We start from the raw sequence: 27,284 nt of genomic DNA, 5'->3' as shown, positions 1-27,284 counted from the left end.
TATCCCAGATTATAAAAATTAATAGGACTTCTAATAGCAGAAAAGATCTTCTTATTTAAGAACTCGACTTACTAAGGAAACAGAATGCACATCTACACGAAGAAGTGAAAATCCTCCAATCGAAAAATAGATTGCTAAAATCCAAATCTAATTTTAAGGACGCGATGAAAGGAGTACTTGAAAAGAGGTTTCCTAAATCTCAATGCAAAATCATTATGAGTGGAAAATGAAATGAGGAGGATATCAAAAGCATACCTTTACATTCAAAATATCAATGATATTCTTCAAAATTCCCTATTTATGAGATCTCCGTTATTTTTTTTATAACATTTTGATTAATTCGGTTCATATCTATATAGATAAATTATTCATGATGTTTTGGATGTCAAGCTTTTCATACTTGAAAAAATTGTTGGAATTTTAAATTTAAATACAGGGATATGCTCTTCCACATGCACATTTCTCAAGTCACGGTCAGAGTCACTTCCTTCAGAACATCGAAAAGTAACAATATTTTGATGAAGTATGTTTTTGTGGACGCTTCGAGTTTATTGGGAGCAAGTTTTATGGACAAGATCTTCAAGGCACTTCTACAAGAACAATCATAATGATAAAGACCACGTTGTCGAAGCTGCATTTTAATTTTTCCATTTCGTTGGAAAAAAATTAATCAATGAAGCCAACAGTACCATACATATGGCAATGAAAGATCTTCATCGCATGGTCTAATTACTAAATTAAATTCAGAATCTTAAATTTTCTACTTCAATAAAGTATTAGTTTTAGAATACTTATATTCAATTAAATCAATGATCACAATGCATATCATGAAAGTTTTGAACCATATATAATTCTAGAAGTGGTTTGCTTCTAACAATACTTGTACATAGTCGTTATTTGAATTTATCTATGTCTCCTTATCACTTAAAACGCTCACTATACGAGGGTTGTTTAAAAGTCCCTGCAAAGTCTGAGAGATGGCGGGTATCGAGATTATGTTTAGCTAGTAGCATCTCTTGGACAAACACCCATCAACTTTGAGCCAGATCGCTCAATTTCTTTCTTTTTGGCATTTGTTTGAATCGAGGAATCGGCCGGAAAGATTATGGCGACGGTCTTTTGGATTCACTAGGATTAATCCTCATTGACAATCTGGAAAAAGAGAAAACTATTACAGATGCATATTATTCATTGAAAACCGAGAAGCACAATAAACACTCACGATCAGCCCACAAAAAAAGTCATTTTCCATCACGACAATCCACGAGCTCACACCTCAGCAGCTGTTGTCCCAAAATTAATGGAAATAGGGTTCCAACAGTAATAGCAGTCCCTCACAGCTTAACTCTTCTGTCAATTATTACCATATCATAGATTTTATCAATGATTTCCGGAGTAGTAACCTCAATAGGGCGTCCAGAACGTTCAGCGTGATTTGTGCCATATAGCCACTCCAAAAACTTTGAAATCCCATATAAACTGTTTTAATTGAAGGCAAAGAGCCTGCATAATGTTTATCAAGCATCTTTTTATTCTCTTGAGGCGTTTTGCCTTCCATAAATGAATGTTTAATCAAAACACGACATTATTTTTCGTACATTTTTTGAAAATAACTCCACTTCCTCGATTCAAAATAATACCAAACAGAAAGAAACCGACCGATCTGGTTGAAAGTTGATACGTGTTCTTCCAAGAGCACTCAGACAGTCTTCTTCATTCATCGCTGCAGTCCATTATGGAAAAATGATCCTCTTGAAAAAATAGACTTAGCTTCATACGCTTCACTACTACGTGAAAGATCCTCAATGGGTTTATATGCCTATAATATAATGAAAAACTTTTGAAATTGTAGAATCAAGAATTTTTATTATTGAGACATAACCGTAGAAGATGGGGTGGGGACTTCAATTCTTTGAGGTAAAGGAACATTGATGGATTTGTTAGATGATAACCTAACCCAGGAGTTGAATATCCTTCACTTTCATAGCACAAATATGGATTAATAAAATCCCAAACCACAGAGTAGATGAGGAGAATGACTGAATAGAAGTAGACACCATCAGCTAACAGGCACTATCATAGAGACGTAAGATGAAGTCAAATTCTGTATTAAGTGCCCTTTTTATATGTCCCAGACTAAAACTAAAGGACTCAAGGGACGGAGGGACAGAAAAAATATCACCAACATCGACATAAATATAACTACGGGGAAGAAAAAAGCTTCTCATCAACGTATTCAGGGAGTACTATCTGTATATATATAATAGAATTTGTATTTGCATGTCCTTTAAGGGTGCCCCCCACATCGTTGGACCTAGAAGGCTGAACTATGGGTCCATAATTTGAAACTGGTCAGGCTAAAACAGGGGTACAGATTTTCTTAAGGGGGCCGGGGGGTTATATAAGGGGTGCTTATTCTATTCCCAAAAAACAAAAATTGTTTTTTTAGCACAAGGAAACTAGATTGCGTTATAAATAAAAAAGGGACTTGCGTCTAAGAAAAAAAAATACGAATAAGGACGTTTTTAAATATATTTAAAATCAAAAAAGTTATGGGAAAAAAAACAAACAAAAGATATCAGTGAAAATTGCACGTTTGTTTTTTCTCAGGTGTGAAAAATGTATTTCCAATTGATTATTGGAAATTCTTTTTGGAACAATAAATTTGACTGATAAAAATTAATGTTTTACTAAAATATCTTTCATTTTCTGAGAAAAAAAATCTTTTTTTTTTCTCTTTTTTTTTATCAACGTCAATTTTCAATTTTAAGAAGAACACCAAAAAACGATGCATTTTGTACATACAATTTTAAACCTTTAACTTCAAAAGATTTCGATATTTTTAATTTATGGAACATTTTATTAAATAATTTTGCGCTCCCCCCCCCCATTTCCAAAAATGAAACAATTATTGATGGTTATTTTTTCGATGAAATTATTCTCCATAACTTTTTTGGTTTTGAAGGACCAAAAAAATCTTGGTAGGTTTGGATCTTCTTTAAAATGCCAATGAATACTATTTACTACTTTTTTCAAAATTAGTGCAAGACAGTGTTTACCTATTTTTTCGTAAATTTCGATTTGGTTATCTTTTTACAAAACTAAAAGAAATTGTATAATATACCTTTTCCCTTTTCTCTATCTTTGTTTCTATATCATTTCTTTTTCCCTCTGTGTTTCTATATCATTTCTTTTTCTCTCTCTTTGTTTCTATATCATTTATCTTTCTCTCTCTTTGTTTCTTTATCATTTTTTTTTCTATCTCTTATTATGACATCAATTCAAAAATGAGTTTTTTCCTTGAAATATTGTCGTGGTCTTATCTTAAAGTGACAACGATATAGAACCTTCATGGAAAAGTTCTTTTAAAAAAAATTACAATTAATCCTTTCAGCTATCAAATGCAATACTAATAAGCGTTTTGAATCTATTCGTCTTGAAGCTATGAGCCTCTGAATAAAAATTATCAATTTTCCACTTTAAACAAAGATAACTCGAGTTATCAGTATGATGCAGACATTTTCAAAATGGTTTTAGAATTTTTGAACACTCGGTTTCTAAATATATATCAACATAACTAATCCCTATCTTCCAAACTGAAGGCTTCAAACAGCTTTGAACATTAAAAAAGCCAAAAATAAAAAAAAATGTAGGTCTTTTCTGAAGGCCACAAGGCTATGAGAAAAAAAAAAGGTCATATTTGGAATTAAGAGATCAAACTCTATTAAATAGAGCATATACTATTTTTGTACCATTTTTGCTGTTAACAGTGTAATCATAACTTCCCAAGCAATGCTGTATCGCCAATACTAGTTACAATGTTAATTCATTATCTCACTCAGTTTTTAATAAGTTTGGATTGCATATCAAATGTTCAAATTTGAGGAAAAGGATCCAGTCTTTGATCATTAGTGTCCTAAAATAGTAAATCATCCAGGGAAGAATTGACAATATGGATCCTTGATATTACATTATTAAACTGCATTAAAATATACTTTGAACTTCAGCTTTATTTCTTAATTTTTGTAGTAATTTCTTAAATATAAATATTTCTTTTCAAAATGTAAATAAATGTTTATGTATAATGAACGCATTATTCAAAGTCGTAAATATTACACGCAAAGTCCTGAATAAACAAATTAAAAGAAAAAAAATGAAATATGTGAGTGGCTTGTAATTTTCAAAAAAGGCGACCAATAAATCTTCCAAACATTTTTTAAAAATCAGTTTCATTAGAAAAACATAACTATATAAGGGGATTGAAAACCTTAATTCTATGCAGATCAACAAGAGTAATCAAAGATGAGGAACTTTATAGTTTGGATTTCCCTTGTGGCATTGAGTATACTACCATATATTAAAGCAACAGGAAGAATTACTCCCTTGAGCCGTCCTGGAGCAACAGCATGTCTTGCAGAAAACCTAAGAGTAAGAAATCGATAGATTTATTTAATCTCAAGAAAATATTAAAAAATAATTTTTAAATAGTTAACAGATCGATACATTTGCGATTCGGAAGGAAATGTCATCTGTGTTGATGGATGGTCTTATCCATCTAAACTCTGTAGTGAACCTATCTGTGATATGAATGGAAGAGGATGCGTTAATGGAAAATGCATCCATCCAAATGTATGCGCATGTGAAGTTGGATGGGATGGCCCTAACTGTGATGAATGTATTCCTCTTGGTGGTTGTAAGCATGGAAGCTGTAACAAACCTATGGAATGTAACTGCCGTCCTGGCTGGACTGGAGGACAATGTAATAAACCCAAATGTGATGGATGTGTCAATGGATGCTGCCATGAACCTTACAAATGCATGTATGTAGTATTATTATTTCTAGTGGTCATGAATCCAAACTCATGATTGTATTTACGTGTTCCTTTATTTATAGTTGTGATTTTGGATGGAAAGGACCCAACTGCACAGAATGTACAACATTGTCTAACTGCAAAAATGGACGTTGCATTACTCATCCCTTCCAATGCGAATGCATCGATGGATGGACTGGTCTCGATTGCTCTAAACCTATCTGTCGTGACTCTTGCCACCCTGTCAATGGATATTGTCGTTCTCCAGGAGAATGTATCTGTAGAAATGGCTGGACTGGAAGAGACTGCAATGAATGCGTTCCTTATCCAGGATGTAAAGGAACATGTGTCAACAACGTTCCCTGGACTTGTACTGATATTGATACAATTCCTCCTGGAAACACTGATGAATGGAGTGCATGGGGTAGATGGTCAACCTGTAGTAGAACTTGTGGAGATGGAACACAAACCAGAGCCAGAACATGTGCTGATCATAATGGTGTTAGCGGAAATTGTAGAGGAAGTTCCACTGAATCTAGACGATGCAGCATTAGTAACTGCAAAATCGGTAAACACTTACATTTATTGACTATAAATCATGCAGTAATACCATTGATTATATTTAGATGGACACTGGGCTGAATGGACAAGATGGGCTCCTTGTAGTGCCTCATGTGGAACTGGAAGCAAAACACGATTTAGATCATGTTCCAATCCTATTCCTAGATATGGAGGAAAACCTTGCGCTGGACTTGATCGTGAGAATCTCAAATGTTTTACTAAACATTGTGCAATTGGTAAGACACTATTAAAAGAATTACTCAGATGTATGCTGGTTTAAATAATTAAAAATTCATCTATTTGTAGATGGTAAATGGTCCAGCTGGCAATCATGGGGACAATGTAGTGCCTCTTGCGGAAATGGACAAAGGCAAAGAGCCAGGTAACATAGAAAAAATCTCATTCATTTCTGAAAAGTTGACTTAAAAAATAAATGATTTGATATTCTGTAGAGAATGTAACTCACCTTCTCCAGCCCATGGAGGATTGTCTTGTTTTGGAAATTCTGTAGATAACCAAGTATGTAATGTAAGAGAATGTCCCATTGATGCATCATGGTCTCTCTGGACCCAATGGACATCATGCACTAAAACTTGTGGAGAAGGACGAAGAGAAAGACAACGTAATTGTGATGGAGCACTCTTTGGAGGAAGGCCATGCACAGGCAATTCAACTGTGGAAAGAGATGTAATTCCTTGCTGGATTCAAGTAGTCTGTTCCCTTGGTAAGTATTGACCCAACAGAAATAAACATTTGTGTATACTTACTTGATATGACTTAATCTTTCAATGATTAGATGGACATTGGTCTTCATGGGCCCAGTGGTCAACATGTAGTACTACATGTGGTGCTGGAAATAGACAGAGGCGAAGAGATTGTAACAACCCTGCTCCCAAATTTGGAGGCAGAAGATGTGCTGGAGCTGACTTTGAAAATGGACCATGCAGTGCTAATCAAAATTGCCCAATTGGTGAGAATTCCCTTTTTTTATATTATGTTTAAAGGTAATAACTATCACTTGATCCAACTTTATTTCAATTCAGATGGAAAATGGAACGCCTGGAATCAATGGACAACATGTAGTGCCACATGCAATGGTGGAACTCAAACCAGAGGAAGGACATGCATTGAACCACAATTTGGTGGCAAGTCCTGCTCTGGAAGTTCCAATGACGATAGAGCTTGTGGTGCCATCAAATGTCCCATTGGTAAGTCATAAAACATGATGAAATACGTCAAAGTCATATTAATCTTGTTAACTCTCAGACGCTTCTTGGTCAATTTGGACAAGTTGGAGCACATGTACCAAAACTTGTGGAGGTGGATCAAGAAGAAGATCAAGGTAAACACTACATATTTGCATTGTGTCTAATTTTCCTTTTTCTTTTATTATTCAGAACTTGCACTCCAGCTCAAAACGGTGGTCAACCCTGTATTGGAACCGCTACAGATGAATCAACTTGTAACACCCAGGAATGTATCGTTAGTAAGTAGATTCCTAATAATTAACTTGACATAGTATTCAATTTGTAACTCCATTTCCTAGTTGGCTCATGGGCTCAATGGGGCCGTTGGTCAACTTGCAGTAAATCATGTGATGGAGGCTCTAGATCAAGATCAAGGTAATTAATCAACAAGTAAAGCTCTACATAGTTATTATTCCTAAAATTCAATAGACCCTGCTCTAACAACAACTGTGTTGGAAATGGATCTGAGAATGGAAGATGCAATGCTAGGCCCTGTGGAGTTGGTAATACTAACTTATATATTTTTTAAATTGATAAAACCACAAATCATATTCAACTATTTAATTTTAACAAGATGGAATGTGGGGTCAATGGCAATTTTGGGGATCTTGTAGTGTAAGCTGCGGCAATGGTGTACAAAGCAGGAGAAGGTATTTTGTATTTATAATTATTTTTTGCAAGTTCTTTGTTTCAATCCTTTTCCATAGGCAATGTGACTCACCAAGACCATCCAGTGGAGGAAGAAATTGTAGGGGATCATCCGTGGAGAGTAACACTTGTATTAAACCTTCATGCATTCAAGGTTAGTAACTAAATAATGTTTAGGTACTGTACAATGTACTTACATCTATGTCCTTCTTGGTTTGTCTCTCTAGTTATTGATGGAAACTGGGGCCAATGGATTCAATGGAGTGGATGCAGTGCAACATGTGGACATGCCACTAGGTCTAGATCCAGGTACATAAAATTAGGCTTAAATTCAATTCCTGGTCTATTACTCCTTTTTTTTTTAGGCAATGCGACTCACCTTCTCCAATGAACGGCGGTAGCTTCTGCTCAGGAGATAATAATCAAATATCTTCTTGCCCCAATACACGTCCCTGCCCAATTGGTATGCGTCAAACATATGTTTTTTACTTCATTACAATTTTTATTTTTAGATGGAGGTTTTACTGAATGGACTCAATGGTCAAAATGTACAGTAGATTGCTTGGGTGATCGTGGAGACCAAGTGAGAAGAAGATTCTGTAGCAATCCAGTACCACAAAACGGTGGCTTACCTTGCCGAGGAGAGACTAAGGTTAAACAGTTCTGTACTGGAACCATCGCTAAACAAATCAATAATCCATCTGAAATTTGTTTCTATAGTAAGTAATAAAACAATTAAAATAAATTATTTATGTATATATGATATTATCTAACCTAACTCCCCTTTTCACTTCCTGTTTTTTCAGTTGGACAAAAATAGTTAAACATATCTTGCTTTAAAAATGTTTAAAAATTAGAAGATTGTATTATTAATTTTATAATTTATCAATTATGTATAAATAAAGAGTATTGTTTAATTTTCATAATTGTGTTCATTTATCTTCCTTCTGGAGATCTGGGAACCCCTAATTTTTAATTTTTGTTACAATTGAGGTTAAAATAATTGATATATAAACGAACATTTACTAGACTCCAGTATAAGGGTGCCTACAATTAGTTATATCTTTTCCCACAGCTATTCTTGTTTTATCAATTTAAGTCTTCAAAATGCTTATAAATCAAAAAATTGATTGTCTAATAGATTACTAAAAATATTAAAGGTCATACATAATTAAGATAAGGATCAACAAGAGTTGCATTTTTCAAGAATCTTTTGTTCTAATAACTCCTTGTTGTTTTGACTAAAACTCGCTAAATTTTAGCATACCATACCTAAATATATTTGGTATAACTTTAATAAATAAAAAAGTTATACACAATAGTTTATTCGCAAAATATATTGAAATGCGACACGTCAAATGTTTCTACTATCCTTGTAGCCAGAGACGGTTACAATAGTTTAAAGATTAAAGTCAGAAATCACAAAAACTAACATGTGATAATGCAAAAACATATAAAATACTAAATAAAAATAGAAAATAGTAGAAAAATGGCAACAGTTCTTGCAATTTTCCCCTTATTACTAAATGCTAGAATATCTTAAATTTGTCCAAAATTAGTGAGTTTTGAATTTTGATTAAATTATAGCAACTGATAGAAAAATAATCAATAGTTTTAATAGAAAGTGCACATTCTTTGGCATAGCCCTGGATACCTCACAGCACCTATTTTACGACTGCTGTATGTAAACCATACCTACATACGTGTGAATGAGAAAATTGTATTCTATGTGGGGTCAAGCCCTGATGAGAATCGTTCTCCTATAAATACTGATTTACTTGAAACAGTAATTTCCATTAAAACTAATGAGTCTGAACAATGGCCAAAAAATAAAAGAAAACAAATAAAGTTCAATGTCTAAGACAACAACTTAGGCTTCTACTTAATTTCTAATTTTCTTCCTAAATTTCTTAATAATAAAGTGTTTTTACAAGGCTTCTTGGAGATAGATTAACTCAAAAGTCTCAAGAAATCATTTTTCTTAATATTATGATATAATTTTTTGTCTGTTTCTTAGAGATGTATAAGGATACATACATCTCTTTCTACCTATATACCATCAACATGTCATGCATTTTGTCTTGGAGTTTAATTCGTTCTAAAGGGGTTATAGTTCATTTGTATATTTATATTAATTTATAAAGTTTACACATCCTTCCTATTCTGAGCCAGCATTGGACCTCAACCATCTTCATTCCACCAATATCTGCATCTTCAATCTATAAATAGGGCACTTTTCTTTTCTTTTTCTTCTGCTATATAATAGGGAATTTTCTTGTAATAAGAAGCAAACTCTCTAATTGAGCGGACACTTTTTGCCCATTTGTCAGTGAACCTTTGACGATGGAGGAAAGTGAAAAGTATTATAATAATATATCATAACAATACAGTAGAGCCAAATAAAATTGGAAATGACGTCAACTTGAAATGGGAGACTGTCACATACAACAAGTGAGATAAGAGGGTAAGGACCAATCCCACTATGGGAAAACAAAGTTCCAAAATAATTCAAAACAAAAATAACAAACTTAGTGTAAGAAAACCTAACTCCATGGAAATCAGATATCAGAAAGGGCAACTCTCTGCACATGAAAAAACTGAAAATCAAGGCCCTCAATGTAAAAAAGTGGGAGGGAGGGTCATTCTAACGAAACTCATCCATCCAAAAGGCTTCAAAATTCAAAGCAAGAGTCTGCTGAGCAACAAAAGGTTCATAATAGAAGCCTAAGCGTAAATTTATGTATGCAGAAATTGCCAAGAAGGCCACAGAAATCACCATTGTAAAAAAAAAAAAAAAAATGGTGATCATATCTCCCTTGTTGAGTGGAACAAGAAGGTAATGGAAATACTGAACACAGAATATATACGTCTCTTATCCAGCCCAGAATCCTCCACAAAATTGTTACCTAACTATGAAGGTCGCCGCTACACGAACAAAAGAGCGGTGATCTATGTCAGTGATGACGCTTCGGAACAATAGGTCCAAAAGGTTATCTTGAACGATATAACTCTCATGCCAGCCTCATGGGGAGAGGTGGAGAAAATGAAAGAGGAAAAAAATTCCAAGAAATGGCTTACTGGCATCATCAGATTGTCACAGGGAACATTGGCAATGACATACTTGCTCAGATCATTGCATATCAATGTAACTCCCTTGGTGTTAGAGGTAAGGTCGAACTGACCAAATCTGAAATAACACAGTTAGAAAAATCCTACACCTTGATGTGAATCTAGCAGCATTTGAATATATGCAAGCTATTGACTTCACCAGAAATGTGGCTTCCACAGGAAAGGTGCGCTTCAGGATCCTTGTAACGTGCCCGTAGCTCAAGAAAGTGAGGAAACTGTCTAAAAGAAGATAGACCAAGATCAAAATTTTGAACCCTGTGTTGATAACTCTAACATACACAAAACAAATACTATTGTTTATGGTAGGGCTAGTAGTTGTACGGAGTAAGTTGTAAATGTTTGTATTGATGCTGGCACTACTAAAAATAATTGTTAAGATAATCCAAAGGCCAAGGAAACTGGCAGTATTAGAGAAACTGCCACTGAGGACCACAGAATGCCAGCTGAGCCAGCAGAAGAACAGCTAAATCAAGCAGGAGGTGTTAAAGACTCTGGAAATAATTCAACTATTTACTAAAAAAGTCGTGATGGCAAAAAGCAGTCCAAAATAGATATGTTCTTCGATTTGGCTGCCAAAAACCTATTATTGGATAAACCTAAACAAAAATGATTAACTACTCTTATATCAATACAGTAAAGCAACTAATTCTTAATTCAAACTCAGAAAATCTCAAATAACCTTAATAGCAGAACCATACCTCAGTAACAGATCAATTTAAGCCTAGCTCTAATTTGGTATACTATCCACTATAAACATGGGTCAAACCCAAGATCATGCATTCGAACTGCTAATCACTATTTTGCATGGCGAGTTCCAGAATTCTCTGGCAAACATTTTTGCACAGTATGTTTAAAAACAAACGAGTCAATAACGTATATTTGTGCAACGGGTGGTAGTCCTCGAGGGACTACACCGTCTTGACCGAATTTAAAGAAGGTGCAGTCCAAGTTGTAGATCCTTCTATTAATAAATGATAAACATCCTAGTACCCTTGTCAATGGGATGCAGGATGCTATAAATTTGGTTCTTGAATGGGGGAACACAAATGGTCTCACTTTAACCAATCAAAATCAAGTGCTATAGTCTTCCCAAAAACATATAAATGAAGATCTAAATACTTTCCAAAATTATAATATTAAATATTTAACAGAAATGAAGTACTTAGGTATGGTATTTGATCAAGGACTCACTTGGACCAAACGCCTGAAAGAAAAGGCGGCGAAGTGTTCTTGTTTATGGAACACGGCAAAGGCAGTCATAGGGCAAAAGTAGGTGTTTACCTCAGATAAAATTCTCTGGCTCTACGAAGCCATGATCAGACCCATAATCACTAATGGATGTCTTGTATGGGGACACACCGTTATTTTGCAAAGAAAGGTGGAATAAAGAAATTGACTACTATTAAGAGAAAAACACTCTTTGGAATGACTCATACCCTCCGATCAAGACTAACAATAGGAATAGAGACAGTGTTGGGCATCACCCCCCTTTACCTCTCCATATAAGTGAAAGCAACAAAGTATAGATGGAGAACAATGCATTTTCTCCGGGGCACCAGGATGGCATCAGTGACCTTCCAAGGCGCCGTGGGCAACGTTTCCCTTGCGATAAAATACTGGATCAAGTTGAATTGAATAAAGTAAGTGACTATATCACGGGCAATTGTATGTGGGTCGACAACCGTCAAGTTGAACACCCTGATACAATTATCTATACAGATGGATCCAAAGATGAGAAAGGCAACGTAGGTGCGGGATAGACAATCCCTCGAGGTGACATGTCAATTCATCAATCATCAGCATCATTAAATAACAAAGCTTTGGTCTTCAAAGCCGAAATTATCGCCATCACACAATCAGTGATAATAGCTCTTCTTCACCAAGACACTCCATCAAAAAACGTAATAATTCGATCAGATTCTCAATCGGCAATTGCTGCTATTCTAAATCCGTTTACAAAAAGTGATACAGTTAAGAAGTGCAAAGAAATATTAAACATCAGAAAATGCGAAATAAACATATTTCTCGATTGGTGCAAAGGCCATTCAGGATATTTCAAGGAACGAATTTGTAGACTATCTTGCAAAGACTGGTACTGAAAGTTAAAATCGTTTGTGCCAGAGCGCCTTCTAGCTACATACAGAAGGTGGTGAGTGACTTCTTCTTCGAAGTTTGGTACAACAGATTTTTAAATATTTGAATTCTTTTTCCAAAAAAAAAAATGATTTGGTTTTAAGTAACGGCGAATTTTTTAAATTTTTTCAAAAAATCTAATTTTTGAAATTTCAAGTCTAGAGCTATTTTCATGATCGAGGAAACGGGACTTTTGCAACCATTCTATGTAATGTTTCCCTAGTTTATCTACTTTGCATCAAATGTATGACGCAATTTAAAGCTTTTTATAGATTGTCTGTCATTCATTGGAACATGTTTTTTTGTGAGTGTGATGTGAATACAAATGAGTTTTTTATTAGAATAAAGCAAAACGGATGATATTGCGACTTATTACTCCATTTTACATTCTAATAATCACATGGAAATAGTGAAACAGATGAAAGCATGTATGAAAATCAATGTAGAAGTTTTTGTACATTTTTGGGACAACCGATTCCAAGAAAACTAGACCACCTCTTGAATATTTCCTCAGTAGTTTGAGGACAGGAATATATCAACCTATTTGAACGTTTAATTGTCTCTAATCAAACAAGTTTATCAAACTTTGTCCATTCAATTTAAACCAACTTTTCTTGGAAACTCCGTTTTTGCTCTATCATAATCCAAGTTCTTTCATTTGTTTTTTTATCCTGAAAGTTAACTTAACCTATACAAAACCGGAAATTTCATATATTTAGAGAAAAAGTACCCCGTACACACTGGATAGGATGTAAAAAGAGGACATGTTTAGGTAAATGATGGCTTTTAGTGCTCAATATATAGCAACAAAACTTTTTTTTTATATTACAGTTATCGATCCCTCCATTCTCAAAGACCGTGCGCAGAGCCTGAGTTGAGAAAAGGTGCTGCAGTGAGTAAGAGGGGTACAACAGCATCTTCTGACAAGGAGATCTTAACTGAAGGGGGAATTAGATTTCATTTAATAATGTATATTTCAAATTAGGGAGAGATGAATGTATCTTTGGAGATTCTGAATGTGTGTACTGGAGGTAAAAAGGTTAAAAACCACTGCAGTAGATTATAATGTCTTTTAATTCATGTGATACGAAAAGCCCATATAAGAATGATTTTGAATTATGCAAATAGGAGAGCATTGATATTTATGAGACAATGACCTACACCCCAAATATTTCAATTTCTCAGATATCATAATAAACACGTAGGTATAAATAAAAGTTCATAAAAAATAATAAAAAGTTATTTGGGTCGTTAAGGACTTTATTCTTCTGATCCCGGAAGAGGCCTGCCACTATCATATGTGACTGCAACTCTGCTCTGCCTCTCTAATTGTGTCTGTTTTAAACCTCTTATCTGAACAAGTGAAGCCATCCAGCCATGGAGGAAAGTTTGAACCGAGATATATGTATGGTATTAGTAAATTAAGGCCATTGTTAATATCAGCTACCCGTTATGCTATTTCAAAATAAGAGGGTTCTCCTCTTCGTAGTTTTAATTAATTTTCTTCCCCAAAATCATATTAGTGCAATGAAAATATTTTAATTATATTTAGATTCATATATATATATATTGCCTTTTTAAATATAGTGTCTTCTTCTTCTCATAGCTACGAGTATATATAATTTGGGAACAGGACATCAACTCCTGAGCAACTACCCCTATCCTGTTACCCCCTAGCATATCCTTTGCTATCACTATTAATGGGGAGTACAGTTAGGAAATGAGAGAGGGACAAAATCATAAATGAATTTTGTTTCAGTCCTTATTTATTCGGTACAGTCCTGTCTTAGGACGTGTCTTATCAGTCCTTGGAGCCGGTCCTTCGGACTGTCAGTACTAGAACCGATTACAAAAAAAATTAAAGAAATAAAGTTGAGTGATGTCATTATAAGCTTTAGGACTGAACTGGACGGGACTCCAGTTTTCAGTTCTAAATGAATATCAAAAATAAATTTTTAAATTGATTAATTATATCAAATTTGAAATATATGTATTATTTCAACATCAGAAAGAGCCAAAAATAATCATACTAAATCTTCTCAAGTAATATCAACCCCATATTTGTAATTAAAAGTTTCAAGATACTAACAAAGTTACATATCATGCATATCTCATATTTGATTGAGATAAATTAAAACTTGATATTATGAGCATTAGAACAGACGGATAACGTAAAATAACAAATTTTGTTCACTCCCACCACTCCCCCGCCTTCCCCATGATTAAGACCCTAGAAAGTCATAAGTATTAATTGAAAATTGTATTATCACTAGTGGGGGTATATAGTATTCGAGACATGCGAATCAATTTAGACTTGAGTTCATAATTTGAAGACTTTACGGCTCGACCTGATTTCACTATCAATGACTCACAGTAATAAGATGACGTCAAGAGAAGTCTGATGATACATCACTAATACATACGTCATTAATGACGTGTGTACCGTTATTTAAAGATTAAAAGTTATTTAAAGAAACAAACAGAAACGGTGCTTTATATTCGATGCTGTATGCACACGCCTGCAATATATGATTACTACGACTATTGTGTTCTTTCTGTTCAAAAATATGTATATGATATACATGAGGAATCACTATATAAAGTTCACTCTGGGTAAACTTTCGGTGTTATATGCGCACGCCTGGAATATTTCATTAATACGACTACGTTGTTATTTCTTCGATCAAAATATTTTCTTGATATGTATCAAGAGGCACTATATACAGTGGTCTCCATTAATGTTTTTCATACCGACAGACATAAATACAAACGAACTTTGCTTCATTATTATGAATATATATATTATAATATCTGTCCCACTCCATATTTAGCTATGGTATAGGCAGAATTACACCGTTTTAGATCCTCAATTCTATTCAGAGTCAGTGACGTCGGAACCATGGAGGCCACATGGTCATTGGCTTTGGAAGAATTTTTATGGTCATCACAATAAAAATATGTCATATTTCATATTAAAAAAAATTAAATGTCATAATACTGGAAAAAAAATTCCAAATTTAGTCTCTTCCCAAAAATTTGAACTTTTAAAAGTTTGTTGTCTCTTCGAAAAAAAATTATTTGTCAAATTTGGCATTTATAAATAAACAAAAATACCTTGAAGAAGTTGTCAATAAAGCCCCAAAGCCGTGCCCCTCCCACACCCAAAAAAAGCAATGACTTAGCCATTTTATAATTGGTACCCAGACTTCCAAAAACATTTTGTAGCCAATACTCCGAGTCCAAAAAGGACTTACTCTTTTAATTCTGCGACAATTCTTAATTGTTACTCCTCATATTTCATGTACTAGGGATTACTTTATACTTTGATGTTCTCTCTTCAATAATAAAAAATAATTATGACAGTTATGAAATATAAAAAAGTTTTATTCAGGTTGTAACTACAAAAAGGCTTGCGCTCTTCTAATGCCATTTTTTTTAAATTATCCCTATGGTTATATTATTAGTAAACTGGAAAGTTATGAAAAGTTTCCTGCTATTAATTGAAGGATTTTATGAGTCATACCAGGGAAAATTGGCTAATTACTAACTACCGGATTCAAGTTTAGCTGTTATATTGGTCCCGATCTATATTTTTAGGTTTCCTTTCTTTTAACTCTTAGGTTTCAAGGTTTAGAGATACATTAAAGATAGATAAACATTTTATTAATTTGTATTTAAGACCATGGTTGTAAATTTTTAAGGATTTTCGGTATATAAAAAACCTAAGAAACCAAAAATTAACCTAAATTTGAGAGGAAAATCGCTTAGCTGTCATGACGTTTCATTAAATTAGGTGTGAGATTAAGGAAATAAACAATCGGCCCACTCAATAATTAGCAATGACTTTGGCAGGAATTACTTCGTTTTTTATCCTCCGTTCTACTCTGAAGACGGGTTACCACATCTATCTAGATTTTGTAAATATATGTGTATAAGCATGGAATGGACCAATAGACTATATATTTTTAAGGTCTTTCCATATTATAATCTTCAATAAAATTGTTGAGGTAATAATATTTCATTTCAAAATCTAGAGATTTTGTGATTTAAAATGAACTTTGTTTAGAGAGGAAAAAATGCCACAAAAATTAAATTAAGGTGCTTCCAAACTTAATTTTTGTGGTATTTTCTCTACTCCAAACAAGTTTCATTTTGAATCACAAAACTTCTTTATTTTGATATGAAGAATTGTTAAGGTTTAAAGATTATAATATGGAAAGGTCTTAAAAATATTTAGTCTATTGGACCGTTCCATACTCATACACGTATATTGACAAAATCTCGATAGATGTGACAGCTCGCCTTAAGTCCAACAGGGACTTATAGCTGAAACTCCCCTTACAAATCCTTAGCGTTAGTCTCACTTATTCTTGGGCACAAACACTCATGGTTACACATTATACTTAGATGTTCTCTCCACAAAAATGATTGAATGATGATAACACCTGTAGAAAAAGAAAAAAAAAACCCTGTTTTTTTGGATACAAAAATAAATTGCACTCTAAAAAATTTAAAAAGATTTACAGCACTATTTATAAAACTTCATTGAAGCTTTTTGACGGTCCACATTCGACCCTTAGTTTACAAATTCTAGCAATAAAGGCTTGTGCAAATTTAAAGATATGAATTTTAAATTTTTAAACCTATTAAGATACACAAACTGCAATTATTTATTCCATAAAGTACCACTCCAAATTTGTTGGATCAAGGTTTTTATTGTAATGTTCCGATATGTAAGTATTATCATAATAAATTACTATACTTTTACTATAATAAGGGTTTTTTTGTCTTTGTTTAATTACAATTCACATCGAGGATATACATACTACTGCATCAAATATAGGTACAAAAATATGTTGATGCATAATAAGATATTTATTAACTTATCGTATTTTGAAGATTTACTCTAGAAAGATTAGGCTTTTGTTTTGGACCTGTAAAAATCTCCCATTGCTTTTACTCCCTTTCCGTTGCACGTCTCATAATTTGGAATAAGTGCTACGCATTTGGTGAACCATGCTTCCAATTCTTTGTAAGGAAGTAAATCGACAAGATCAGCTTCCTTTATAGAACTGTATCAAGAGAAAAAACATGAAATTACAATTGTTAAATCACAGTTTAAGCAAATATTATTATTACCTGTATGTAGCCACCCAAGCGATATCAGCAATGGTCATCTCTTCGGTACCAGCAGCAAATCCAGTCTCTTTTATCATGTCATTGGCCCATGCTAGAACTTTTTTGAGTTTTTCGAATTTTTCTGCAGGAACATCCGCATTGTGGAAGACTTTTGGGTGCTGCAAAAAAAAATTCGTCGTTGCCAAAAGTATGTCGAAAGACAACAATTTGATTAACATACCACACAATCTCTAAAAGCTTTTAAAAATACTCCCATATCAAAGTATAACCGTTGGTTAACACGAGCATGGACAAAGGGGCAAGTTGGGTAAAGTTTGCCACTTTTGTCAAATTCTGAGGCCAAGAATCCAGCAATAGCTCTACTCTCGTTCATTACAAGACCCTTATACTTAAGTACTGGGATGTTGTGTTGAGGATTCAACTATAAAAAAATATTAAAAAAATATATATAAAAGTGGAACTCAAAATATTTTTATTGAGAGATACCTTCATGACCTGAATGATGACACATTTAGTGTACAGAGGGGAGTTTTACTTATTGTGTGTAAATTGCCTATTGATATTATGAATCACAAAAATTTATTCAGATTTCAATTAACATAGCTTGAGTTTAACGATACAATTCTGTCATTGGTATCAAATAAATACAGTATCCTGTTTATAGATAACAACCGTCCAATAAGTACCGATATTAAACTATAACCATGCCAGTACAGATAAAATCTCTTACTAAAAAACCAAGGATATTATATCAATGATTTTTTAACATAGAGGGGACCACAATAAAATTATCATAATTGTTTTTAGAGGCTTTTGTTGTTTGTTCTAAAATAAATAAATTATATAAACTTTTTCTATCACTTTTTTTTCTTTCTTTTTTTTAGTGGACTATTTTTATAAACTGAACAAAAACCTTGTTTTATTTTCTTTGGTTCCAATAGCTCTTATACAAGACTCTATAAAATTTGTGTTTAAAAAAATAGTTTTCCTCAATTTTCAGACATATGCGCTAAAATAAGGGTATGATTTGGTAAATTGTAGAATTTTGTCTATAAGATAGCAAATTTAAAAAAAAAAATCAATAGACTGATATAAACATTGTTTAACATATTCCTTATTGGATTTGCAAAATTATGCTTCCCAATCATAATGAATAATATACAAAATATGAAATGTGGAAGAAACATCATGACGTCATTTATAAAAAAAAAAAACATTGAATAGAAGCTGTAAACTCATACTCATATAATACGGAAGAATGTTCGTATGTTATATTTTTTTACTATAATGTAAAATTAAAATTACTATATTAGATACATATATATATAAAATAATTTATTAATAATTTGAATTCCCTTTCTAAAAAGAATGAAAGATTTTGTTGGAATATAAACAGTCAAATACACGTAAACAGGTAAATGGGGCCTGGTATAAGATTTGACATCCACTTACAAGTACAAGAACAACGGGCTTCATTTTTTAAGGACAAATGAGAAATGATATCAAGCTTTGCCCAAGAAAAAGAGTAATAACTCAGTGCGTATCCAACAAATAAAAGTCAATTAGATATCAATGAAATTCTACACTCAATACATATCGCAGAAACTTAATAAAAGTCCTTCATGAAGTTATTTTTTATTTTTTGGTATCCATTATTATTATGTAGGTATGTTAACAAAAAATCAAGAAACATTATTTTGTGCTTTTTATCAAATAATTATGTAATTTAATCTGAAAAATGCAACAACAATGCACTCTTGTTGGATATAGACGGAGTAAATTGTAATTTTTGTATGGGAAAAAATTAAAACTTTTTATTACACACAATTGTCACATTTTTTATGATTAGTTTTGCTTGTTTAGTCTATTTGATCACTAGATAAGCAAACTTAAAAATATTGTCATAATAAACATAATAACGCCTCCTTTTTAATACTAAATTTACTAATAAATTGGGCATTTGGATTTCCTGGATTGGATAATAAATATATTATGAATACATTTTTTCAGTTAATTGATAAAAGACTAAGATTTACAAGAGAAATTTCCAAAATATTCGTCAGATTAATCATTGAGGCTCGGAAATGAAAAAAATCAAAGCAATCAAGAGAAGAATTTAAAGACAAATTAATGACAAAATGGAGTAATTTTTTTTTGAAAAAACATAGCTATTCGAAAAAAATTTAAAATATACTTTTTTAGAAAAAAATTTCAATAGTCTATTCACCAAAAATTGAATTTTCGGTAAAAAAAATCCAAAATGAAATTTCAAATGTTAAATATTTTGAAAAAACTTTTTAAATATTAAATTTTTTGAAAAAGATTTCAAAAATTCATAGCTATTGTCAAAAAATTTCAAATATTATTTTGATTTTCGAAAAAGATTTCAAAAATTAATAGCTACTCACTAAAAAAAGAAATTTTTTTGAAAAAAATAAAATAAAATTTAAATAAATCCCCTCCTGCCCACCCCCTGGAGACGCCCTTCCATAATTACTTACTCCGCATATGAATGATCTTGTGCTGGGACCTTCTACTTTTTAACATACTTATATTATGTAAATGAATGTCTAGGGATCAAATCTCAATCTAATACTTACTTCAAGAAATTCAGGTGTCATGTTACCTCCATTTAAGATATCAACATTCTTAACTTCATAAGGAACACCAACAACTTCAGCGGTCATTACAGCGATCCGATAAGGAGCCGACATGTCCATTCCATAAATTTCAACACTCATTTTGGGTATACAAGTATGTATGCGAGAGCTTCCTTGATGGGGGTATTAATGTATTCCGAACTGAAGATATACTGAAATCTATTAGGCCCTGATTATATATAGAAAGAGGGTAGTGCAATAGTATTTTTTTCTCGGTAGCCGTCTTCTTCTTAACCTAACTGACGCTTTGAAAGTTGTGAGTAGTTACTCGTGGTATTTCTCTCATGACTCATGAGGCGGCGTGTGTCATACCATTCAATTTCTACAATTAAATTTCAATTATAATATTTTTTGGAAAAAAATTTCAAATGTTAAATTTTTCGAAAAAAAATTCAAAAATCCCGAGCTGTTCAAAAAAAACTTAAATTTTTGGGGAAAAATTTTGAGAAATTTTTTTCGTATATTAAATTTTTCGGAGAAGAATTTCAAAAATCCATAGCTAGTGACAAAAAATTAAATTTTTGGGAAAAAAATTTAAATAAATTAAAAAAAAAGAAATTGAATATTACATTTTTTTGTAAGAATAAAAAATTTCTTAATTTGGAGGCTACAGCCCCTCCCCTGCGGACACCCCTGTTTATATACATAAATGTACTCCAGGGTATCTAGCCCATAACTAACTCTAGTTTCATTCCTCCTCAAATCTGTGTGTATACGTAAAATACATATCTTATTTATCTATAAAATATGAAAATGCATGAAAAGAATGTTTGAGAGTGATAGACACATGTTGGGAGAATGATTTTATTTGCAGATGTAGTGATATGACAGGAGCAGAACTCGTAAATTACCCTGCGAGTTTTATTAAGGAAATAAAAAACGACATACAAAACTCGGCTCTTTGGCATAATAAGCTGAGAGTTACTCGGAGCTCGTCATAACTTTGGATTCTCTATTTTTCTTTTTTGAGCTCATTATAACATGTAAATCTTTCTAAACTGACTTATTTTCTCTATAAAAATTAGAATGTGTGTTTTCCCAGAGACAACACATGGTCTATGTATAAACAGGTTGAGGTTGCAAAGGTTACTCTTAATCACATTTTATTTGAAAAGTAATCTTTTTTTGATTTTTTTTAGGCCAGGAGGAGTCATCGACATTGCTTGGAATTAAGGAATTTTTAAGCACACGCTCAAAAAATCATTCAAAAAACTTGCCTATATTAATATAAATTAATGAATATTTCTAAATGCATGAGGAAGGGGCAACTATTAAACATAAATTTGAATGGTCAAAATTGATTTACAATCCACTACCAACTAATTCGTTTGGCATATCCCTTGAAATTGAAGTTTAAACATAATTCCCATTCCTCTAGCTCTTGCAGTATTTCAGTACTAGAGTATTATTTTAGTAACTATCATTATGTTCTTCGATTAAATAGTAGTTACCTCTTAGAGTAAACTATTTTTAAGTGAATCTTGGAAAATTAATTAGGAAAACAATTTTTATATTACAAGTTTCGATAATTTTTTAAAAAATATGATTTTTTTTTGTCTGACGAGTTTTTAGCAGCAAAATTGTTAAGGTGAATAACGACTAATTCAGGGGAGTAACGAGTAAAGCTCGTAATTCCTCGAGTTTTTTAGAAACTCGAAAAATTCAGCTCGCGGCACATCACTATGTAGATAATACTCTATGTAGATAATATGTTTTTGTCAGGCGACTCATCCATATGATGAATTATCTAGTTTTACGCAAAGAGTCAGATTTTAAGTTGTGTAGCGGTAATGAATCTTCAAGCTGTACATAAGTTATTTCGAATAAACTTTTTTAGCAGTCCAAATGTCCTTTTTTAATTATGATGAAAATGATATTAATTAATTTTGAATTCAATTGTGCGATTTGGCTTGGTTCTTTGAAAAGTTATAAATTTATGATTTCCGCAAGATTTATTTTTTCTTTTCTTTCAAAACAGTATTTTTCGATAATTTCTCTCATTTTTGGGAGGAGGAGGCTACATATTGTTTCTCCTAAAATAAAGTCAATGTAAGTTTACTATTCTTTGCATAATGCTTTGTAATTTATATTATTTAAATATTTTAATTAGCCCTCTGTAGAATGTGCAAATTATAGATAATTAATATCAAAATATCTCGCTAAAAAGTAATGTATCTATAAAAATTTGTACAGCTGAACATAATGGGAGGTGCCTTTTTTATTAATGCAAGGAATAAGAACAAGTCTTGTTAGGTCTGAGTTGAATGGAACTGCAAGTAATCCCAAATTTCACCAAAAAAACTCAAATTCGTCAATTAATTCTGTTTTGAATTAATAGAATATGGATGTGCCTCGCACAGAAAGTATCTGTTATCTTGTTCAAAATTTGTTTCTAAGTTGTTCAGAGATATTTCATATGGTTAATGCCTTTAAATTCTCAGAATTAGTTTCTTCCAGGATCGTATGTTTTTGACTAAAAATAATCCGTAATTCATACTGCAAAGATCTCATGTATCTTTACCCCGTGAGCTTTACTGGAAGAAGTTATCTTCATTATGGAATTCATTTCTGGTCGGGGCAGATTCCACTTATAGGTGATAATGAGCCAGTTAATTTTAATACTTTCTTCAAGAATAAGGACGAACTTCTGAAAGACTCTTGAATTGTGTCCAAGGGCAGCTGGGTACGTTTCGGGAGCTTCATTCAGAGAGATTTTTCTCAGAACAAGCTCAAGTTACAGGACATCATGCGTTCATATACAAACGTGTGCGTGAAAAGTTTATTTGAAATAGATACCTGAAACTGTGAAAAAGTTAATAATGTCTATTACATGTTAAACCCCAATAGAAGTGTTGTTGTTGGCAATTGTATAATATATCATTATCCCTATTGTAACAAAATACCAACAATATGATTATTTTATAACCATCCTTGAATGGAAATTTTTAAGTAACTATCTGTATTTATTAGTACATATTAGTTTTATAACATATTTATCATAATTAAAATTGCTTTTTAAAACATCCTTTCTCGAACGATTGAAAAAAACACGTGAACTTTTTAAATTTTCGATCCACACTAAAATACTGAAGAACACTTAAACTTTCTTCATGTGAGCAAATGCGTTTCTCGGTTTTGTGTCACCGGGTCAAATGAAATTGTGAAGATCTAAAAGAAGTTTATCTTTTTGCACTGTTGTACATCTGGTAACTAATGTGATTCGCTGAGCCTGTCGCTTACTTCGAAAACGGTGATACTTATGGAAAGACAAATGGTGAATTCAAAGCTGGTAAAAACTTCAAAGAATCGACTTACTCTCGATTGTGTGTATTTGTCTATGACGATGCCTTTTATTGTGATCAAAGCTTTTTTTTAAATCCCTCTTAATGGATTAATGGAGAAAAATACAACATATATATCAATAAAAAATACACCACATAAATTAATTAAATTCATTTAAAATAAATAAAAACCACACAAGAAAAATAAAATATTTGAACAATAATTCAGACTCGAAGTTTTGTCGATAGATAAAAATTGTTCCGATGAATTAATAAGTAAAATGATTATTCCATGAATACTTGTATAATGCATAACTAATCAACTTATAAAGATAAACTTTGCGTGAAATTCAATACTTTTTCCGGTAAAATACTTCTTTAAAATTAAATTCACTTATTGCGACCTAGGGCACTTTTCTTGAGATATGGTATTTCAGGGATACCCTCTTCACCGCTATTGTCTAGAACATTGCAAATTGTTTGAACGCTATCCTTAGTGTAACATTTTGGCTGTCCGGCAAGAAGCCGTACATTTTAAAAATTCATTTTTTGTTGTATCAAATAATAGAGGATATTAAGCTTAGTAATTTTTAGGATTTGTATTTAAGTTTATTACATCTAGGTAACTAGTTAGACGCCTATTTAGAAATTATTTTGTAGGAAAAATTTTCTGTCTTGACCTTTTTGTCTTTTTTTACGATCTTCTAAGATGATATCAACTGGTTTGAATCAAACAAGTCACGTATAGGGACATTTTCTGAATATGCAAAGCAGAAATTTGTCTTAAATGAAACCGATTTTTTCATTTGTTTCTTCAGAGTTGAGATGCTGGTTTGCTTGATTTATTGTAAATAAAAATTGTTCGATCCGTATTTGATGTGAAGGAATCTTTTATTTTCAATGTATAATCTTAAAAGGGTGGAGTCACTAATAAACCAATCTCGCATCTTGCACTGTTCCAGGATGTTTAAAAAAAATTAGGTACATAATGTGGCCCCTTTTGTACAATATGACAAATCTGGACAAAGTATTATTGATCTCTGCTCAAATATTAATATAAATATTCATATACGTCTGGTACACTTTCTTTGATATCCACATATATTAAGGTGTACGTTTTACATGAACAGTTTGAAATTTGAGAGCTGTATAAGATTTTGGCCCTTTTGTTTTCGTTTCATAGTATTCAAATATTATTTTTGAAACAAATAAACAAACGAATCCCAGAAAACCAAGATAATTATTTATTCATATTTGTATGTTGTCAAAAGTTACTTCATGAGTTTCTACTTACAAAACCGACTACATAATAAAGTCAAAAAAATTAAAAAATAAGTTTTTCTTTTCTTATGCTTTAATTATAATAACATTTTTTTCTTTTTTTAATTCGGCCTCATTTTAAAGTACTTCCAGAACGCTGGAACTTTGACCGGATGGAGGGTAAATCTTTTTGATGGCACAGGAAAAAAAATTTAGGAGGTCATTACCAACACCTAAACACATCTCATGATCCATTTTAATTTTGTATTGGGTCAACTTAAAAAGATAGCGAACACTCTACTGTTTAGTATAGGTCCCATACTGTTTTTAGATATTCTATCGTCTTTTTTTTCAAATGTAGCACTCATAAAAATTTGGAGTTCATCCGGACTGGGATTTTGCAAACGTAGTCTTCTTTTGATGGAACGATTTGGAACAATAATAACCACGTTCATGGGTTTAGATCTTATGATCAGGTTGAAGGAGAGCTGAAGGGAATGCTTCAGAATCGCTATTGCAGGGTGAGTAGTTGCATTGCAGTTTAAAGAATCATTTATATTATTAAGGGCCCAATTCCTCCGGATTTCCCTAGATAAGGTGATTTTTACCTCTGTATTTCCCTAGATAAGTGGATTTTTACCTCCGTATTTCCTTGAAGTAGTCAACTCGCTCTCATTATCTTCCAATATATCTTCTTGATCTTCGTTTCTGGTAGCAGACTTTCCTAGGCGTTTGATTGGTAGTGTACACGAAGTTTCCCTTACAAGCAACATACAGAGACTTCTTCTAGGAAAATTGACCTGAAATACTCTCTTATACCATTAGAAAAAAAGAAGTTTCCAATGAAGCATCATATCTATCATACCTGAACCACCTCCCCAATCACCTATGTCCTATGTATTTTGGTACATTTACGAAATCAATTTCCATGTTATTCCATTTCATGGCACACTCCTCGTTATAAGATAGACATCTTATAATGCGGGTTATGCTTAGAACTATCGTTGTATTACAATATTTGATTGTGTCAAGTGTTTCGAGCCTATGTTTTCTAATGGATAAAATCATTCATTCTATTTTATTGCCTATTTTTTGGGCATTTTTTGAGTGTCGTTTACTATAGTGATGATATTTCCTAATATTGTTGCCTCTTTTACCAGACAGGACTCCTCAAAAAGTTTCTCTGACACATCCGTATTCATCATCACTTGAGTCTTTTCGTCATTAATTTTCAAACCTGATCTTTCTTCAAATGATTTAAAGACTCTGCTGAGGTATTTCCAATACGACTTCATTGACTATTCACTCATTACGATCGTCACTTCATCTGCAAATAATAGATTTGGAACCTTTTTTACTCCTTTTTTTTTTGTTCCCACTGGATGTTTATCTATATTCGTTTATAGAGTGATGATCATTGTGGAGAAGAGAGATGGGCGGATAGGATCGCCTTGGCGTGTGCCTATCTCAATATATATTTCTGTTTCACCATCAATATATATCACTGATCTCGCTCATCTGGCATTTTATTGATTGCATCTATAAATACAGGAGGAAATCTCAAAAATTTAATTTATCTTCACTATGCCACATACTCGAAGGAATGGAATACTACCTGGAAATCCAATAAAGCAATGGCCCGGGACTTACATGGCGCATTTGTTTCCACTATTGCTGCTTTGGGGGACATAACGACATCATCCATTCTCCTATTCTGAACACAAATAGTGTTTCATGAAGAATTTTATATAAGACTGGTCTCAGTCTTTCTGTTAGGATCCCAGAGTGCCGGTGATAGGTTTTGATCTCCCTTACGGACCAGCTGTCAACCTCCACAACATGTTGGCCGAGGTATCTTTTGTAAAATAAAATTGCCTCTCTTGTGACAATTTCTTACCATTTCCGAAATCCACTTTTTCTGGGGAAATAATATAAATTAAACCTCTTATTTCGACGAAGACGAATGAAAGGAAACAAAGGATTTTGGTTCATTTATTCATTTTTCAGAGCATTATTATAACAGACAACACTTACTAACAAAAGAACATAGACTGGTCAAAGGAACCTTCTGTGTGTGTCTTGCATGACTACCTCTTTTTAGCCTGGTCAGGCTAAGACGGTGACTTAAAAGGGGGGCTTATTCTATTCGCAAAACACGGAAAATGTTTTGTAGAGATCTAGAAGACTAGATAGGGTCTTGAGTTATAAATTAAAAAATAATTGGGGTCTCCAAAAACAACTATACAAATAATTACGTATTCTAAATTTATTCAAAATCAAACAAGTTATGAACAAAAAACGAAAACGAAGAAAATTTCAATTTCGTTTGTTTCAGGTGAGAAATATGAAATTCTAATGAAATATTGGATTCCTAAAAAAATAAAATTTGTAGAAATTTGTCTAGAGATTCGTTGG

At 32.6% G+C, this 27,284-nt stretch overlaps 2 protein-coding genes across 2 annotated transcripts; one reads left to right on the top strand and one right to left on the bottom strand.

Moving 5' to 3' along the window:
* Window positions 1-4,230: 4,230 nt before the first annotated feature.
* LOC121129143 (A disintegrin and metalloproteinase with thrombospondin motifs adt-1) lies at window positions 4,231-8,193 on the top strand. The gene is made up of 18 exons (XM_040724825.2): window positions 4,231-4,428; window positions 4,489-4,820; window positions 4,895-5,379; window positions 5,438-5,608; window positions 5,679-5,754; window positions 5,825-6,096; window positions 6,169-6,342; window positions 6,416-6,580; window positions 6,639-6,714; window positions 6,770-6,858; window positions 6,919-6,994; window positions 7,049-7,122; window positions 7,194-7,269; window positions 7,327-7,421; window positions 7,495-7,576; window positions 7,633-7,730; window positions 7,780-7,986; window positions 8,074-8,193. The coding sequence occupies exons 1-18, from the start codon at window positions 4,303-4,305 to the stop codon at window positions 8,085-8,087; spliced, it is 2,688 nt and encodes an 895-aa protein (XP_040580759.1). The 5' UTR covers window positions 4,231-4,302; the 3' UTR covers window positions 8,088-8,193.
* A 9,109-nt stretch (window positions 8,194-17,302) lies between these two features.
* Window positions 17,303-20,996, bottom strand: LOC121129134 (glutathione S-transferase 1). The gene is made up of 4 exons (XM_040724817.2): window positions 20,269-20,996; window positions 17,889-18,089; window positions 17,669-17,826; window positions 17,303-17,601 (listed from the first exon to the last, which is right to left on the bottom strand). Exons 1-4 carry the CDS (start codon window positions 20,407-20,409, stop codon window positions 17,445-17,447), a joined length of 657 nt encoding a protein of 218 aa, XP_040580751.1. The 5' UTR covers window positions 20,410-20,996; the 3' UTR covers window positions 17,303-17,444.
* Between the last annotated feature and the right edge of the window lie 6,288 nt (window positions 20,997-27,284).

This window comes from Lepeophtheirus salmonis, chromosome 1 (assembly GCF_016086655.4).
Source record: "Lepeophtheirus salmonis chromosome 1, UVic_Lsal_1.4, whole genome shotgun sequence".
NCBI classification, from domain to species: Eukaryota; Metazoa; Arthropoda; class Copepoda; order Siphonostomatoida; family Caligidae; genus Lepeophtheirus; species Lepeophtheirus salmonis.
The sequence above is the reverse complement of the archived record's forward strand: the minus strand, read 5'-3'. Positions and strand labels throughout refer to the sequence as shown.